Here is a 20,017-nt window from a genome sequence, read left to right as displayed (position 1 = left end):
ATGAAAAGGGACCTTACTCCCCTAGAAATGAAAAGGGACCTTACTCCCCTAGAAATGAAAAGGGACCTTACTCCCCTAGAAATGAAAAGGGACCTTACTCCCCTAGAAATGAAAAGGGACCTTACTCCCCTAGAAATGAAAAGGGACCTTACTCCCCTAGAAATTAAAAGGGACCTTACTCCCCTAGAAATTAAAAGGGACCTTACTCCCCTAGAAATGAAAAGGGACCTTACTCCCCTAGAAATTAAAAGGGACCTTACTCCCCTAGAAATGAAAAGGGACCTTACTCCCCTAGAAATGAAAAGGGACCTTACTCCCCTAAAGGGACCTTACTCCCCTAGAAATGTGTCCGCGACTCAAATATGGTTCCCACACTGTTTCTGTTGGCTCACACAATATGCACAATGCGGTGCTTTATTAATCTGGCCAAAAACATTCAATGATTCAAATGAAAAAAGACAGGGGAATCATCTGGTCCCCAGATAGCCTGAAAGAGCCCTATGCTTTTCTGGGCACAGAGGAGGCGGAACAACCACCCCCTGGAACGCGATTAAACACGATTTAAACTTATTTTAATGTCTGTCTGTCTGTCTGTCTGCTCTATATAAGCAGACAATAAAACATGACAGTTTAATGACATGACATGAACATGGAAAGAAAGCTGTGCCCCCCCCCCCCCTCCCCCCCAGGTCGTGGGAGGGGGGGGGGGGGGGGGAAGCTGTGCCCCCCCCCCCCCCCCCCCCCGGGTCGTGGGAGGTGCACACAGAGGCTTTGTTCTTTAAATATCTGGTGATGATGTACTGAGTTCAGGCCGAGTGTCTGCCTAGAATTGTACACGTCTGAAACAGATGAAAGGCCACACCCACAACATTATGTAATGTATTGTATCGTGCTGTATCGTAGTACAACGATACAGTAACTGCATCGGGTTTTAATTCCAACGATCCACCTAATGTCGATATGCAAACAGCATCGCATGTTTTGTCTTGTCTATGTATGTCGGTATGTAATTTGTGACCAAATTTGACTGAGGGACTACCATTGGAATCATAGCTTCAATCATAGCTTCAAATTGACATATTGGTTGTTCAGTTTGACCCACCAGTTTTGGAGATATGGCTTATAGAGTAATGTCTTGCAGAGAAACAGCGAGTTGAGAAAACAGGCTTGAAAGGTTCACTTCTGTGGTCTCTAACATTACACCTAGCTACATGTTTAAGCATTTATTTCATATTTACATGTCTATGTCATCTCTGACATATATTTCAGACATGCTCGAGTCTAGTATGTGAAGAGTCTGCCTGTGCTATTAACTCATTTTGGGGAAAAAAAAAAAAAGTTTTTCTCCTGGCAGTCTCTGTCAAATCTGGTCACAGTTGTTTTGTCTACCGTTTACATGTACAATAACGATTGTGACAAGTACAGCATCTATGTTGGAAACCCCTCGAAAACGCGATGGTACATCTCAAGGTTGTTTTTTTTTCTCCTAATAAAGAAACTTGAATCATCATCATCGTTATCGATTTGTAATGCAAATAATCAATTGAATCGATACTCGTACTTCAGCATTTAACCCATTCTGGACGGGAACCCCTTTTGGTGTTTTAACTAAGCATTATGTTATACCTTTAGCTATTGAAAAACAGCAGATCTACAAGCTCGTAGCGCGGCACTCGGTGCCGCGCTACGAGCTTGTAGATCTGCTATTTTTGAAAAATCGTGAAAATGTGGCGCAAATCTTTGAATATATATTCTTTCAGAGCGAACATTTTTAACTCAAATGTCTGCCTCTGAGGGGTTCCTGGAACAACATAACAACATATAATTTTTGGGGTCCTTGACATGAAATATTGAGAACCACTGATACAGAAACATGAGGTTTTTCACAAAAAAAAATCATTTTGAAGATTAATTTCGACGTCAGGTCTAAATGGGTTAATATACTGCACGGCAATACTTCATAATACATTGTATTATAATCATTACTGATGAACTGAGCACAATGCATGGACCACAATGGAAACACTCCCCCTGGGGGCTTCTTGTGAACGTTTGACTGTACTGCCCCCCCCCCCCCCCCCCCCCTCCTCCCCCCCCCCCCTTCCTCCCCCCTGTACTGACTGTACTGCAACTGTACTGCTGTTATTAATACAGTATTCAATCAACATGCATGGGACTCATTTCCAAATCACCTTCTCCCTTCTGCCCTCCACTGGAACTATATGGTACTGCATGTGGTCAAATAGGAAAGAGTAAGGAGCCATCTATATCTTGCGCCCTTAACGCTTACTGCATGAAAAGAGGAGTTAACGGTGCAATTATGGGCACTAGATTTGCCCGTAAACCTCAAGTTTAGCAGCATATACAGTAATATACGGTAATAATACCAGACATGACCAGACAGTGGCCCTGTGGTTAGAGTGTCCGCCCTGAAACTGGGAGGTCGGGGGTTCGATCCCCGGCCGGGTCATACCAAAGACTGTAAAAATGGGACCCAATGCCTCCCTGCTTGGAACTCAGCATCAAAGGGTTGGATTGGGGGTCAAATCTACTAATCAAATGATTCCCGAGCGCGGCGCACGCTGCAGCTCACCGCTCCTTGGCTGCGGCTCAACCGCTCCAAGAGATGGGTCAAATGCGGAGAACAAATTTCACTGCGGTAACGTGTGTGACAAATCGTATGACTTTGACTTTAACACCGGTACAATTCGATGGTACAATTCGATGGTACAATTCGGGAGTTTACGGGAGTTTGTTGGAAAGTTTAACGGGAGTTTCCTGTAATATACACATCCGTATTCCATGCTTTTTGTGCAGTGTATATCCCGAAACGTATTCGCCATATTTTACTATTTTGAAAAAAACCTTTTAAAATAGTTCAAACAGCCGATCTACAAGACCACGACGTGCCGGTGCAGGTCGGCTAGTGTTTATACAGATATTTCAATCATGGAAAAAAAGCCACTTGTGTTTAGTTGATTTGTTTCCCATTTCATGTGTTTATAATATACCTTTCTGACGCAGAACCGTAAAACAACAATGCTTTAAAATACAATAATATTTAAAAGACAGAGGCAATAGTTTAAAAAATAATCTAATGTATACGGTATAGGTCTTCTTTGATGTAACCGTGTTTATATGATGGATTACACTTCGATGATCGATTACTTTAGGATTACATTTAGAGTGCTGGAATATAAATCACAGAAATTACAAAAAAGTTAATGATAAAAACATACAAAACGTTCCTTCCATGACAGCAAGTGATGCGTCATACAGTATTATACTTGGTTGAGTGTGTGTGAGTGTGTGTGTGAGTGAGTGAGTGAGTGAGTGAGTGTGTGAGAGTGTGAGTGAGTGAGTGAGTGAGTGAGTGAGTGAGTGAGAGTGTGAGTGAGTGAGTGAGTGAGTGAGTGAGTGAGTGAGTGAGTGAGTGAGTGAGTGAGTGTGAGTGAGTGAGTGAGTGAGAGAGTGAGTGAGTGAGAGAGTGAGTGAGTGAGTGTGAGTGTGAGAGAGAGAGAGAGAGAGAGCGTGCGTGCGTGTGTCCTACCCTGGTTACAAGGGGGCAGGCCTCTCTATTTGGGGAACTATTGTCATTGACCACACCATTGTCACGGTACCCCCCCCCCCCCCCTATCTAACCACCCCGTCCCCCGAACAGCGATTTACGGCACAGCGTTGCATTGTGGGAACGCCACCTCGTCCACAACCTACGCTGCTGTCAGGACCAATGCGGTCGGTCAGCCCGCCCTCGTTGGGTAAAATGTTAAACTAAATGTGACGGCATTTTGGACGAATGCTGAACTGGGCCATTGAAAAGATGTATGTTAGCCAGTGGTGTGCACAGACATTTAGAGGGGCAGGCGCTCAAGTGAAAAGAAGGGGGCACCTTGTGCAGCGCGTGGAACCGGCCGGTTGCCTTAAATTAATAGTGTGAGATTTATAGATTTTGGGGCCTAAATAATGTATTAGAAGCTTTTTATCAAGAATTGATCAATGTCACCATGGTCCACATACTGTACAGTGTACACTGTAATACCACATTGTGGTATTGCTACTTTAACTCAAGTAAGAAGTTACTCCTTCCACCGAGCGAGGAGCCTACAGGCTCCCAACGGCAGCAGCACCATGGAATGAGACACATATTTGACACGCTGTAGATCGGCTATTTTCAGCGTGCAACTCACAATCATAAATCATATTTTCATCCATCAATGGCTGACTTAAGTGGGTGGTTAATCTATCGGGGCTCTTAGAGTGCCCGCCCGGGGGGACATAAAAAACTTTAAATATAATAGAAGTGGGCCCCCCCCCAAGGTTGGAAGTGTCCCGGGGGCCGTATTTCACTCCCCGGCCTCACTCCAAATGAAGTGACAACTGTGGAGCTCTGGAAATACTCCTGGCCTGGCCGTGGCAGGAGGAGGGAGAGAGAGAGAGAGAGAGAGAGAGAGAGGGAGAGAGGGAGAGAGGGAGAGAGGGAGAGAGGGAGAGAGGGAGAGAGGGGGAGAGGGAGAGGGAGAGGGAGAGAGAGAGGGAGAGAGGGAGAGAGAGAGAGGGAGAGAGAGAGGTCTCAGATTACGGCTTCCAGCGAGCGCTCCGAAATTGACTGGCATGAGGACATTTGTTTGTCTTGGGTCAACCGCAACATAGCTGCTGTTTATTTAGCTATGACCTTGTCTCAACCGGGGAAGGGAGGGGGGGGTCATGCCTGTCTGCTTTTCGCAGACGGTAAGCCTGTTACGTCATTTCCTGTGTTGCCTGTATGCTGCCTGGCGGCTGTGTTGTCAGCAGCACGAACGGCAAACATTATTGTACTGCGCTGCTGTGATTCAGATACACGCTATCACTGTTGATTATCCTACTTTGTGGCTGTTGGTTGTTTGGCGGAACGACCGTCTCTTTCTGTCGGCTTGGCCGAGCGATTGCGATGGCTTTCTACCACAACCACCACCCCCTCCCTCCCGGCAGGTTCGCCTCTCGCTCTAGCCCTCTCTCCTGCGCCGTATGCAATATGTATAGTTACACCCCTGACGCCTTTGTTGCTTCGGACGTGTGTAACAAGTGCAGCCTGTTTGCGGTGCTGGAGGCGAGGCTCAGCGAGTTGGAAACAATTCTGGCTAGCGGACCGCTAGCTAGGGTTGTTTCCGCTAGTAGCGGTGCAAACGGTAGCCTAGCCCCCGCTCACACACAGCCACGGGACCAAGGCGGCTGGGTGGTTGCTACTGGTCGGAAGCGTAGAAGTAAACATAAGCACACGGGACACCAACCACTTCACGTTTCAAACAGCTTCTCCCCACTCGCTGCTACACCCGTTGAGTGTGACAGTGAGACTTCAGTTCCACTTGATGGCACGCAACGGCGTCGTGTCATTAAGAACACAACTCTGGTTATCGGTAGCTCCATAATGAGAAACGTGAAATTAAAGACTCCAGGAACCATAGTCAAATGCATCCCCGGGGCCAGAGCGGGCGACATCGAATCAAATCTGAAACTTATTGCTAAAAGTAAATGTAATCGTTATGATAGGATTGTAATCCACTGCGGAGGCAATGACACACGACTTCGGAAATCTGAGGTTACGAAGATAAATGTTGAGTCAGTCTGCACATACGCAAAGACAATGTCGGACTCCGTAATTTTCTCTGGTCCCCTGCCAAACATGATTAATGATGACATGTTTAGCCGTATGAGACAATTCAACCGCTGGTTGTCTAGGTGGTGTCCAGATAATAACGTGAGCTTTATAAATCATTGGGAAACCTTTGAGGGGAATACTGGTCTGATAGAGAGAGACGGCATACATCCAACTTGGGACGGTGCAAAGCTCATCTCTAGAAATATGGACTATTTTATAGATTCATTATGACCACCCAGAGTTGGGACCAGGAAGCAGAGTTGGGGCACAGAGGCCTACACAGCTCTCTGTGCTTCCTCCAGTGCAGCCACCTACCCCACCTATCCTACAAAATAGAACTATTCAAACTATACAAAATAGAACTATACAAACTATACAGTCTATACAAACTATACAGTCTATACAAACTATACAGTCTCTGTACAGGCTGAACAAACCATATAGGCTGAACAAACCAAAGGAAATAGGAGCTGTACACACAAACTTGATACAAATCAAGACCAATACAGTAGTACCACAAAATACAAATATCAAATGTGGATTTCTAAATATTAGATCTCTACGCAAAAAAGGAACACTGGTAAATGAAATCATATCAGACAATAGTCTTGACTTATTTTGTCTGACTGAAACGTGGCTGGGTGAGCAAGAATATGTCAGTTTAAATACAGCCACCCCACCAAGTCACACCAATGCCCATATCCCCAGAGACAATGGTAAAATTGGAGGTGGAGTTGCTGCCATCTTCAATTCAAGCCTAACAATTAGTCCTAGAGCCAAAGCCACCTACAAATCATTTGAAAGCTTGACTCTCAACCTTTCACACCCAAGCTGGAAATCAATACAGCCCCTAATAGTCATTACAGTGTACCGCCCTCCCGGCGCTTACACACTATTTCTATCTGAGTTCTCTGAACTTTTATCAAGTCTAGTCCTTGAGTCTAATAAAATCATCGTAATCGGTGATCTAAATATTCACGCGGACATAGGAACTGATAGCCTAAATAGAGCATTCATCTCATTGATTGACTCAATCGGTTTCTCTCAGTGTGTAGATAAACCTACCCACATTCTCAACCATACCCTTGACCTCATTCTGGTCTATGGTATTACAATAGAGCACGTCATAGTTTTCCCACAAAATCGTGACCTCTCTGACCATTATCTGATAACTTTCGATTTTACATTAATGGATTATACACCACTGGACAAAAATGTCCTCGGCAGAAGTATATCCGAGAGCGCTGTAAATAAGTTCAAGGAAACAATTCCATCAGCCATCAACTCGGTATATTTCAACAAAATAGAAGACCCGCACACCTATAGTCCTTCTCAAATCGATCACCTTGTTGATAGTGTCACAAGCTCATTTCAAATGACACTTGACTCTGTCGCTCCCCTGAAAAGGAAAGTAATAAAGCAACAAAGGCTAGCCCCATGGTACAACTCGGAAACTAGAAATCTCAAGCGAACGTCTCGCAAACTTGGAAAAATATGGCGCTCAACCAAACGGAAAGAATCGTGTATAGCCTGGCAGAACAGCCTCAAAATATACAAAAAGGCCCTCGACAATGCCAGAGCCACCTATTATTCATCCCTAATAGAGGAAAACAAAAGTAACCCCAAGTTCCTTTTTGACACTCTGGCGAAACTGACAAAAAGTAATGATTCCACTGATCCACGTATCCCTACAACTCTCAATAGTAACGATTTCATGAGTTTCTTCAATGGCAAAATAGGAACTATCAGAGATCAAATTGATCTACAACTACTCTCAGCCCCCACTGGACTGCCCCCAAATATGGTGGTCCCAGAGATGGCTGCACACCCAAATATATATATGGACAGGTTCTCCCCAATCGAGCTCTCTGAGTTCACTTCAATGATAACCTCCTCAAAATCAACGACATGTCCCCTGGATCCAGTTCCAACTAGATTACTCAAAGAGGTCCTGCCCCCGGTTGGTACATCCCTACTCAATATGATCAATATGTCCCTGGTGACAGGCTACGTGCCACAATCCTTTAAGGTAGCTGTAATCAAACCACTTCTCAAAAAGCCTACTCTTGACTCAGGCATTCTAGCTAACTATAGACCCATATCAAACCTTCCATTTCTCTCCAAAATCCTCGAGAAAGCAGTCGCCAAACAGTTATGTGACTTTCTACATAACAACAATATATTCGAAGGCTTTCAGTCAGGCTTCAGAGCTAACCACAGCACTGAGACGGCATTGCTGAGAGTTTCAAATGACCTCCTGACTGCAGCAGATAATAACCTCCTCTCTGTACTGGTATTACTGGACCTTAGTGCTGCATTCGACACTATTGACCACCACATCCTGCTACAGAGACTGGAGCACCTGGTTGGCATCAAGGATGTCGCACTGAAATGGTTCGAGTCCTATCTGTCTGACCGATTTCAGTTTGTTAATGTCAATGACGGATCCTCAACACGTGAAAAGGTCAAATACGGAGTTCCACAAGGCTCTGTGCTTGGACCAATACTTTTCTCTTTATATATGCTCCCTCTGGGTAACATCATCATGGAACACTCTATAGATTTCCACTGTTACGCGGACGACACTCAACTATATCTATCTTAAAGACATAAAGAGTTGGATGACCCGTAATTACCTACTCCTCAACTCTGACAAAACGGAAGTTATCATTATTGGCCCTAAGCCCCTAAGAGACAAACTAGCCGACGAGAACTTTTTCCTAGATGGCATTACCTTGGCCTCCAAGGCCACTGTAAAGAATCTGGGAGTTGTCTTTGATCAAGATATGTCCTTCAAATCTCACATCAAACAAATCTCAAAGACTGCCTTTTTTCACCTGCGTAATATTGCAAAGGTTAGGCACATCCTGTCCAAAAATGACGCAGAAAAACTTGTCCACGCATTTGTTACCTCAAGGCTGGACTACTGCAACTCGCTATTGTCAGGCTGCCCAAGTAAGTCTCTGAAAAGCCTACAGCTAGTTCAAAATGCTGCGGCGCGTGTGCTAACAGGTACCAGAAGAAGAGACCATATCACTCCTTCACTGGCCTCTCTACACTGGCTCCCGGTTAAATACAGAATAGAGTTCAAAATTCTTCTCCTCACCTACAAAGCTCTCAATGGTCAGGCACCACAATATCTCAAAGAACTCATCGATCCCTACAAACCAAATAGAACAACAGTGTGTTTACAGTATGCAAATATGCTTACTGTCCCAAAAATATCAAAAGTTACAATAGGAGGCAGGGCGTTTAGGTCCCAGGCACCTCAGCTGTGGAACCTTCTCCCGGCTTCGGTCCGTGGGGCTGACACGCTCTGCACATTCAAGACTAGGTTGAAAACCTTTCTCTATGACAAAGCCTATAGCTAGACTTGTCTCCAGTACTCGCTCACCCGATAAAGTCATAAGGGTGAGAACTGAGTAAGGGGAACCTCCCACCAAACCCCGCACCTGTGCTGTGTGTGTCTGCTAAATACCATGATTGTACATTGTTTGTGTGGGTTTGTCTCCCAGCAGTGCTTGTAATATACACCGTATAGGCTCCAGTAAGGCCTGCCACTAATCCAACTCCTTCCCCGGAGTCTCTTTTTGTCCTCCACTTCGCAGTTCCGTGGACCTCTAATATTTAACCCCCAACTGACTGCCGAGTGTGACCGTGGACCAGGCCACTTCACGGAGCCCAGCAGTCTCCCAGCAGTGCTTGTAATATACACTGTATAGGCTCCAGTAAGGCCTGCCACTAACCCAACATCCGGGGAATCCTTCCCCGGAGTCTCTTTTTGTCCTCCACTTCGCAGTTCCGTGGACCTCTAATATTAACCCCCAACTGACTGCCGAGTGTGACCATGGACCAGGCCACTTCACGGAGCCCAGCAGTCTCCCAGCAGTGCTTGTAATATACACTGTATAGGCTCCAGTAAGGCCTGCCACTAACCCAACATCCGGGGAATCCTTCCCCGGAGTCTCTTTTTGTCCTCCACTTCGCAGTTCCGTGGACCTCTAATATTAACCCCTAACTGACTGCCGAGTGTGACCGTGGACCAGGCCACTTCATGGAGCCCACCAGAAGTGTGACCGTGGACCCGGCCTCACAGTGCACGACCTGGACCAGATGTGGACCAGGCCCCTCCATGGAGCCCACCCTGTCTATCTCTCTTCTATTCTTTCTTCCTATTCCCCTCTACCCCCCCCCCCCCCCCCCCCCCCCCCCCGACACGGTCGAGGCAGATGGCCGCCCACCCTAGAGTCGGGTTCTGCCTGACGTTTCTTCCTAAAGGGGAGTTTTTCGTTACCATTGTCGTAATATTGCTTGCTCTGGGTGGATCTTTGTTGGTTGTAAAGTGTCTTGAGACAACTTGTTGTGATTTGACACTTTAATAAAATTGAATTGAATTGAATTGAATGCCTGGCGATGGTTCTCGCAACATGAGTCACGACAGGTCTTTTGTATAGTTAGAGAGAGAGAGAGAGAGAGAGAGAGAGAGAGAGAGAGAGAGAGAGAGAGAGAGAGAGAGAGAGAGAGAGAGAGAGAGAGAGACAGGGAGAGACAGGGAGACAGGGAGAGACAGGGAGAGAGAGAGAGGGAGACAGAGATCTACTGAATGTGTCAAACTGACATATTGAGCCTATGACACACAGTGTGGCTTCCCCCCAGTAGGCTACCTTCACATTCAGTAGATCCTGTGATCTTTTGTGGCCAGATGTCATTTCTTGGGGTCTAGTAGGACATGGTAAATAATAAAAAATAAAAAAGACGTATTTAGCCCCATGTTCGAACACCCACCATGGATTCCTCCGTCCTCGCCTCGTGGCTCGGAGGCAGGGCTAAGGATGGAGGAATCGTCCTCGCCTCGTGGCTCGGAGGCAGGGCTAAGGATGGAGGAATCGTCCTCGCCTCGTGGCTCGGAGGCAGGGCTAAGGATGGAGGAATCTTCACCAGTAGGAGAACGTAAGGATGCAAGTTGGAGTATTGAGACCTCCGACTAGAGCAGTGGTTCTCAAGGTGGGGTCCGGGGACCCCCAGGGGTCCTTGAGGGAGTTCCAGGGGGGAACCCCGGCTACATGATAGTTTGGAAAGCAAATGGACCCTTATGGGTCTGTAACTCTGAGAGTGTACGGAACCAAACGGACCCGTTGGTTCCATTTGTACACTCTGAGTTAAATTAACACTGATTTTACAATGTAAATTGGGGTCTAAGAGATAGAAATGCCATTAAATGGGGGTCCGTAGACTAATGCATGTCAAACTGGGGGTCCTTGGCATTAAACGGGTTGAGAATCACTGCTAGAGCCTCTCCCTGGCATATCTCTAGAGCCTCTCCCTGACATATCTCTGAATCACTGCTAGAGCCTCTCCCTGGCATATCTCTAGAGCCTCTCCCTGACATATCTCTGAATCACTGCTAGAGCCTCTCCCTGGCATATCTCTAGAGCCTCTCCCTGGCATATCTCTTCAAATGAGGCTAATTAGTGTCAATTTGGGGGTCCTTGACATGAAAACATGGGACTTACCACTAGCACATGCTCCAGCAGTCCCAGGTAACCCGTCGCACATTCATTGCCGTAACGCATCGCCCGGAACTGGACCTCCTCGCTGACTTCTGGATGGTACGCAGCTTGCTGCAGGGGACAGAAACACGAGTAGAGAGAGTTAAAATATAGACATAGACAAGCATGTGACATCTTAACATTTCTGACTAACTAAACACACACAGAGAGAGTTAAAATATAGACATAGACAAGCATGTGACATCTTAACACTTCTGACTAACTAAACACACAGAGAGAGTTAAAATATAGACATAGACAAGCATGTGACATCTTAACACTCCCAACGCGGATCGCGTATCAATACGTTTCAATCACTTTTTTATAGCATACTTTCATTCATCTTTTTACCCACCCGGACAATGAAGAACCATCGCCCTATCATTGTTGCTTAGTCCCGCTCACGTGATCAGAAAAAAAACCAAAAAAAAAAACCCCCCCTCCCATCCTGAAAACAGGAGGGCGGGCCGCTTTACGTGTAGAAGCCACTAAGCCAGTCTAAAATGGACGCGCCCATGGAATGATCCAGTCGGTGTATGAAAAGAATCAAATTTAACCTAACCTCGCCTCACCAGGCTTTCCTCCAGCTATTGGCTTTCACACAACACTATACTACTCGATTCCCCCCTCCCCTCCTGTTTCTCCTGCAGGAGGAGCCTGCGAGATGGGGGCTCTGTCCTGGCTGGCTCTGTCTCTCGGAAAAAAACAACCGATCGGCATTGCATTGCGTCTGCAACACACATGGACAGATGCATGTTTCCTTCTTCATACTGTAGCGACCAAACGATCCCCGAGCCTACAATACTACGAACTAACCACAGTATCGACGGGCCGCCACGACAAGACAGTGTGCCGTTGGTGGATCACGTATCGCCATGCAGAACCGTCATAATCGGAGATCGCTCGGACGTGTGATTGTAACGCTTTTTTATTCATTATAATTGTAGTGATAAGACCGCAATGAACGCATCGGGGACGTAATCGACCCGGGTGTAATGTATAACGAACTTTTCCGCGTCCTAAACCGTGGTGTTGTGATCCGTTGTCGTTGACATCACAGCCGGGGGAATCTTTTTTTTTCCTCCATCGCCTCCAACCTGCATGCCCAGGCATGTTCTCTTGTTAGTAAATATACTTCACTAGCTTGAAAAACAAAATCAGCTGATGATGACAACGCGTCTCACCGTTATACTATAGTTCTGAACCGAACGGTGAAATGGGACTTTTTATAGCCGTACGGATCAAGACTTTTGCTGCCCAATGTGCCCATGACCCCCCCCCCCCCCCCCCCCAATGTTACTGCGATCAAAACAATGAAAGCAGTGAGATAGATTAGGCGAGGCGGCAATCATCATCAAAAAGAAAGCATAGTTATGAAGGTTTATAGTCAGACATTGACAGGCAGATATAACAATAAACACAATAAATATGCTATACATCCTATACATCGAATGAAAGCCCTGAATGTGTACTTTTACGAGGAAAAGAGTAAACATTGATCCCATGTACAGTTTGTCATAAATTGGATACTGGGTGGATGCACATTGCGCCCACCAGATATAACTGCAGAGAAGACATGGACCTGAACTCAATATTCACAAAATAAGGCCTATAGCGACATATAAATACTATATACCGTATGAAACAGAAGACTCTCTGCTTTCATAAGAAAAAAACTTCTACTGTAGTAATAATAAAAATCACACCCATGTGAAGTGAGTGGTGCAATATGGGACAGAGTTGCACCGCTCACTTCACAGGGGTGTGATTTTTATTATTACTACAGTAGAAGTTTTTTTCTTATGAAAGCAGAGAGTCTTCTGTTTCATACGGTATATAGTATTTATATGTCGCTATAGGCCTTATTTTGTGAATATTGAGGAGTTCACGTCCATGTCTTCTCTGAAGTTATCTGGTGGGCACAAGCTGCATTCAATAACCAATTACTGTCTAACTGTAGATGGGATCAATGTTTACTGTTTTCCTCGTAAAAGTACACATTCAGGGCTTTCATTCGGTGTATAGGATGTATAGGATATTTATTGGGTTAAATTTTATATCTGCCTGTCAATGTCTCTGACTTTAAACCATCCATAACTCTGCTCGCTGTTCAAGATAACCACTTCCAGGCAAATGCAGGTGTTGCAAAAAGGTCAATATCTCCAGAATGGAACATGGTAAAATCAAAATGTATTTTTTTAATTGAAGTGGACAAGTTCAGCTTTCTTTTGATGTAGGCGTGTGATTCTCGCTATAAGAGAACATTTTACTGTGGGCCCCCGAACAAGGCCTTTGTGCAATGTTAAATGGCAGCAACATCCAAATAGGCCTGTTGAGATCTTCCAGCAATCAAAGTGTTAACACTTCTGACTAACTAAACACACAGAGAGAGTTAAAATATAGACATAGACAAGCATGTGACATCTTAACACTTCTGACTAACTAAACACACAGAGAGAGTTAAAATATAGACATAGACAAGCATGTGACATCTTAACACTTCTGACTAACTAAACACAAGTAGAGAGAGTTAAAATATAGACATAGACAAGCATGTGACATCTTAACACTTCTGACTAACTAAACAAACAGAGAGTTAAAATATAGACATAGACAAGCATGTGACATCTTAACACTTCTGACTAACTAAACACAAGTAGAAAGAGTTAAAATATAGACATAGACAAGCATGAGACATCTTAACACTTCTGACTAACTAAACACACAGAGAGTTAAAATATAGACATAGACAAGCATGTGACATCTTAACACTTCTGACTAACTAAACACACAGAGAGTTAAAATATAGACATAGACAAGCATGAGACATCTTAACACTTCTGACTAACTAAACACACAGAGAGTTAAAATATAGACATAGACAAGCATGAGACATCTTAACACTTCTGACTAACTAACTGCTAACTGCGGGCGGCCGTGTGGCCACAAGTAGTAGTTAGCTCACGCTAGCCATCTTTCTAGAGAAACGTTTATATTTTCGATCGGGATACGATGAAAAATCAGATCCGAACCTCGGATGTCTGATCAGCACAACGGACAGCGACGTAGTTTGAGAAAAGAAGATTTCAATAGAGGGTATGCGCAGGACATCATGATCAAACTACTGAGTGGCAAAAAACTACTTTCTGGCCTTGACAACCCATACATCCAAACAGAAAAAGTCTTATTTGATTGCATTACACAACGTTAAACAATGTTAAACTCACTTTGCATGTTGCTTTGCCACTCGATGTGCCATTCACTTTAAGCATGCGCATACCCTCTATTATAACAGTAGTCTACAACACATGCATGAGCAGCCGGTTGCAAGACGTGGCTTAGCAATAAGCAAGAAATAACTAAATGTTGAACCTTGCACGAGTGCATCATGTCAGATAAATAACTAAATGTTGAACCTTGCACGAGTGCATCATGTCAGATAAATAACTAAATGTTGAACCTTGCACGAGTGCATCATGTCAGATTAATAACTAAATGTTGAACCTTGCACGAGTGCATCATGTCAGATAAATAACTAAATGTTGAACCTTGCACGAGTGCATCATGTCAGATAAATAACTAAATGTTGAACCTTGCACGAGTGCAGCATGTCAGATTAATAACTAAATGTTGAACCTTGCACGAGTGCATCATGTCAGATAAATAACTAAATGTTGAACCTTGCACGAGTGCATCATGTCAGATTAATAACTAAATGTTGAACCTTGCACGAGTGCATCATGTCAGATAAATAACTAAATGTTGAACCTTGCACGAGTGCATCATGTCAGATTAATAACTAAATGTTGAACCTTGCACGAGTGCATCATGTCAGATTAATAACTAAATGTTGAACCTTGCACGAGTGCATCATGTCAGATTAATAACTAAATGTTGAACCTTGCACGAGTACAGCATGTCAGATTAATAACTAAATGTTGAACCTTGCACGAGTGCATTCATGTCAGATTAATAACTAAATGTTGAACGTTGCACGAGTGCATTCATGTCAGATTAATAACTAAATGTTGAACCTTGCACGAGTACAGCATGTCAGATTAATAACTAAATGTTGAACCTTGCACGAGTGCAGTCTGTCAGATAAATAACTAAATGTCGAACCTTGCACGAGTGCATCATGTCAGATTAATAACTAAATGTTGAACCTTGCACGAGTGCATCATGTCAGATTAATAACTAAATGTTGAACCTTGCACGAGTACAGCATGTCAGATTAATAAGTAAATGTTGAACCTTGCACGAGTGCATTCATGTCAGATAAATAACTAAATGTCGAACCTTGCACGAGTGCATCATGTCAGATTAATAACTAAATGTTGAACCTTGCACGAGTGCATCATGTCAGATTAATAACTAAATGTCGAACCTTGCACGAGTGCAGCATGTCAGCGATGGCTCTCCGGCTCAGGTTGGCCGTGGCGATCACGTCCTCCTGGCGACAGGAGTTCCCAGCAGCCACTGCCTTGGCCGTTGCCATGGTGATGCCTTTGGTCATGCGGATGAACTCCTCCGGCGTGGCGGTCTTGGGAGGCGGCTCCGCGCTGCTGAACACCTGGAGACGGACGGGTTACAATGGAGGCTTTTAACAGTTGTACGGCCGCTAATTGTTTAATCCAGGGTTCCACCGCGCGTAAAACGCTATAGCCGACATTTGTTTAATGCATTTAATTCGCCGTTTTAAAATAATTAAAAAGAAACGGCGGATTTATCCGGGACCTGATGACGAGGCCGTCGCGTTATGACGACGAAACCGGAAATCAAGTCATCATCTGGGCTGCTAGGGCTTCTGGGAAATTGAGCTCAATGTAAGTGGACGGGGGGTTTGTTTGGACTACAATGCCTCATGGAGGCGGACCCTGTAGCGCCCTTTCATGACGACGGCAGGCCCAGGAAATTAATCCCAATGCATTTTTCCCATAGACATTTTAAAAGGTATTTATTTAAAGACCTTTTAAGCGTCGTACGAAGCCAACTCGAGTCGTGACAAATCATGACAACAAACAATATTTTGGACCAAACAAATAATTACAACAACAAAAAAAGTGTTTTTTTCTACTTTCTAATTCTTTGTTTGGCCCAAAACATTGTGTTTATTGTCATGATTTGTCACGGCAAGAGTTGGCTTTGTCCGCGGTGTAAATGTCTTTAAATAAATACTTTCTGAAAAGTCTATGAGGAAAATGAACGGGGATTTATTTTCCGGGTCTCTCGAGGGGGCGGGACTGCGACACTCTATAATGACCAGGCATCTGTCTAGTCTACATAACAGAAGAGTGTGGAGGTCTTAAGGCCAGCTCCTGTTCGATGGTGTCTAGTCTACATAACAGAAGAGTGTGGAGGTCTTAAGGCCAGCTCCTGTTTGATGTGTTCGATGGTGTCTAGTCTACATAACAGACAGAGCGTGGAGGTCTTACGGCCAGCTCCTGTTTGATGTGTTCGATGGTGTCTAGTCTACAGAACAGAAAGAGTGTGGAGGTCTTACGGCCAGCTCCTGTTTGATGTGTTTGATGGTGTCTAGTCTACATAACAGAAGAGTGTGGAGGTCTTACGGCCAACTCCTGTTCGATGTGTTTGATGGTGTCTAGTCTACATAACAGAAGAGCGTGGAGGTCTTACGGCCAGCTCCTGTTTGATGTGTTCGATGGTGTCTAGTCTACATAACAGACAGAGCGTGGAGGTCTTAAGGCCAGCTCCTGTTCGATGGTGTCTAGTCTACAGAACAGAAAGAGTGTGGAGGTCTTACGGCCAGCTCCTGTTCGATGGTGTCTAGTCTACAGAACAGAAGAGTGTGGAGGTCTTACGGCCAGCTCCTGTTCGATGTGTTCGATGGTGTCTAGTCTACAGAACAGAAGAGTGTGGAGGTCTTACGGCCAGCTCCTGTTCGATGTGTTCGATGGTGTCTAGTCTACAGAACAGAAAGAGTGTGGAGGTCTTACGGCCAGCTCCTGTTCGATGTGTTCGATGGTGTCTAGTCTACAGAACAGAAAGAGTGTGGAGGTCTTACGGCCAGCTCCTGTTCGATGGTGTCTAGTCTACATAACAGACAGAGTGTGGAGGTCTTACGGCCAGCTCCTGTTCGATGGTGTCTAGGCTACATAACAGACAGAGCGTGGAGGTCTTACGGCCAGCTCCTGTTCGATGGTGTCTAGGCTACATAACAGACAGAGTGTGGAGGTCTTACGGCCAGCTCCTGTTCGATGGTGTCTAGTCTACATAACAGACAGAGTGTGGAGGTCTTACGGCCAGCTCCTGTTCGATGGTGTCTAGTCTACATAACAGACAGAGTGTGGAGGTCTTACGGCCAGCTCCTGTTCGATGGTGTCTAGGCTACATAACAGACAGAGCGTGGAGGTCTTACGGCCAGCTCCTGTTCGATGGTGTCTAGGCTACATAACAGACAGAGTGTGGAGGTCTTAAGGCCAGCTCCTGTTTGATGTGTTCGATGGTGTCTAGGCTACATAACAGACAGAGCGTGGAGGTCTTACGGCCAGCTCCTGTTTGATGTGTTCGATGGTGTCTAGTCTACATAACAGAAGAGTGTGGAGGTCTTACGGCCAGCTCCTGTTCGATGGTGTCTAGTCTACAGAACAGACAGAGCGTGGAGGTCTTACGGCCAGCTCCTGTTCGATGGTGTCTAGTCTACAGAACAGACAGAGTGTGGAGGTCTTACGGCCAGCTCCTGTTCGATGGTGTCTAGTCTACAGAACAGAAAGAGTGTGGAGGTCTTACGGCCAGCTCCTGTTTGATGTGTTCGATGGTGTCTAGTCTACATAACAGACAGAGTGGAGGTCTTAAGGCCAGCTCCTGTTTGATGTGTTCGATGGTGTCTAGTCTACATAACAGAAGAGCGTGGAGGTCTTACGGCCAGCTCCTGTTCGATGGTGTCTAGTCTACAGAACAGACAGAGTGTGGAGGTCTTACGGCCAGCTCCTGTTCGATGGTGTCTAGTCTACAGAACAGAAAGAGTGTGGAGGTCTTACGGCCAGCTCCTGTTTGATGTGTTCGATGGTGTCTAGTCTACATAACAGACAGAGTGGAGGTCTTAAGGCCAGCTCCTGTTTGATGTGTTCGATGGTGTCTAGTCTACATAACAGAAGAGCGTGGAGGTCTTACGGCCAGCTCCTGTTCGATGGTGTCTAGTCTACATAACAGACAGAGTGTGGAGGTCTTAAGGCCAGCTCCTGTTCGATGGTGTCTAGTCTACAGAACAGAAAGAGTGTGGAGGTCTTACGGCCAGCTCCTGTTTGATGTGTTCGATGGTGTCTAGTCTACATAACAGACAGAGTGGAGGTCTTAAGGCCAGCTCCTGTTTGATGTGTTCGATGGTGTCTAGTCTACATAACAGAAGAGCGTGGAGGTCTTACGGCCAGCTCCTGTTCGATGGTGTCTAGTCTACATAACAGACAGAGTGTGGAGGTCTTACGGCCAGCTCCTGTTCGATGGTGTCTAGTCTACATAACAGAAGAGCGTGGAGGTCTTACGGCCAGCTCCTGTTCGATGGTGTCTAGTCTACATAACAGACAGAGTGTGGAGGTCTTACGGCCAGCTCCTGTTCGATGGTGTCTAGTCTACATAACAGACAGAGTGTGGAGGTCTTAAGGCCAGCTCCTGTTTGATGGTGTCTAGTCTACATAACAGACAGAGTGTGGAGGTCTTACGGCCAGCTCCTGTTCGATGGTGTCTAGTCTACAGAACAGAAAGAGTGTGGAGGTCTTACGGCCAGCTCCTGTTTGATGTGTTCGATGGTGTCTAGTCTACATAACAGACAGAGCGTGGAGGTCTTAAGGCCAGCTCCTGTTTGATGTGTTCGATGGTGTCTAGTCTACATAACAGACAGAGTGTGGAGGTCTTAAGGCCAGCTCCTGTTCGATGGTGTCTAGTCTACAGAACAGAAAGAGTGTGGAGGTCTTACGGCCAGCTCCTGTTTGATGTGTTCGATGGTGTCTAGTCTACATAACAGACAGAGTGGAGGTCTTAAGGCCAGCTCCTGTTTGATGTGTTCGATGGTGTCTAGTCTACATAACAGAAGAGCGTGGAGGTCTTACGGCCAGCCCCTGTTTGATGGTGTCTAGTCTACAGAACAGAAGAGTGTGGGGGTCTTACGGCCAACTCCTGTTCGATGGTGTCTAGTCTACATAACAGAAGAGTGTGGAGGTCTTAAGGCCAGCTCCTGTTCGATGGTGTCTAGTCTACAGAACAGAAGAGTGTGGAGGTCTTAAGGCCAGCTCCTGTTCGATGGTGTCTAGTCTACATAACAGAAGAGTGTGGAGGTCTTAAGGCCAGCTCCTGTTCGATGGTGTCTAGTCTACATAACAGACAGTGTGGAGGTCTTACGGCCAGCTCCTGTTCGATGGTGTCTAGTCTACATAACAGAAGAGTGTGGAGGTCTTACGGCCAGCTCCTGTTCGATGGTGTCTAGTCTACATAACAGAAGAGTGTGGAGGTCTTACGGCCAGCTCCTGTTCGATGGTGTCTAGTCTACATAACAGAAGAGTGTGGAGGTCTTACGGCCAGCTCCTGTTCGATGGTGTCTAGTCTACATAACAGAAGAGTGTGGAGGTCTTAAGGCCAGCTCCTGTTCGATGGTGTCTAGTCTACATAACAGAAGAGTGTGGAGGTCTTACGGCCAGCTCCTGTTCGATGGTGTCTAGTCTACATAACAGAAGAGTGTGGAGGTCTTACGGCCAGCTCCTGTTCGATGGTGTCTAGTCTACATAACAGAAGAGTGTGGAGGTCTTAAGGCCAGCTCCTGTTCGATGGTGTCTAGTCTACAGAACAGACAGAGTGTGGAGGTCTTAAGGCCAGCTCCTGT

At 45.6% G+C, this 20,017-nt stretch overlaps 1 protein-coding gene across 1 annotated transcript in view; it reads right to left on the bottom strand.

The window, feature by feature from the left end:
* LOC306940293 (talin-1-like) overlaps positions 1-20,017 on the bottom strand; it is a gene marked incomplete at its 5' end in the record, with an annotated part of 110,410 nt that overhangs the window by 30,901 nt on the left and 59,492 nt on the right. Inside the window, 2 exons of the mRNA XM_079525314.1 lie at positions 11,149-11,256; positions 15,572-15,757. Of these exons, the coding sequence (XP_079381440.1) occupies positions 11,149-11,256; positions 15,572-15,757 (294 nt within the window). The remainder of the gene's footprint in view (positions 1-11,148; positions 11,257-15,571; positions 15,758-20,017) is intronic.

The sequence above is a fragment of the Electrona antarctica genome (genome assembly GCF_951216825.1).
Source record: "Electrona antarctica genome assembly, chromosome: 16".
Taxonomy (NCBI): domain Eukaryota; kingdom Metazoa; phylum Chordata; class Actinopteri; order Myctophiformes; family Myctophidae; genus Electrona; species Electrona antarctica.
This window is presented reverse-complemented; position numbering and strand designations above follow the sequence as displayed.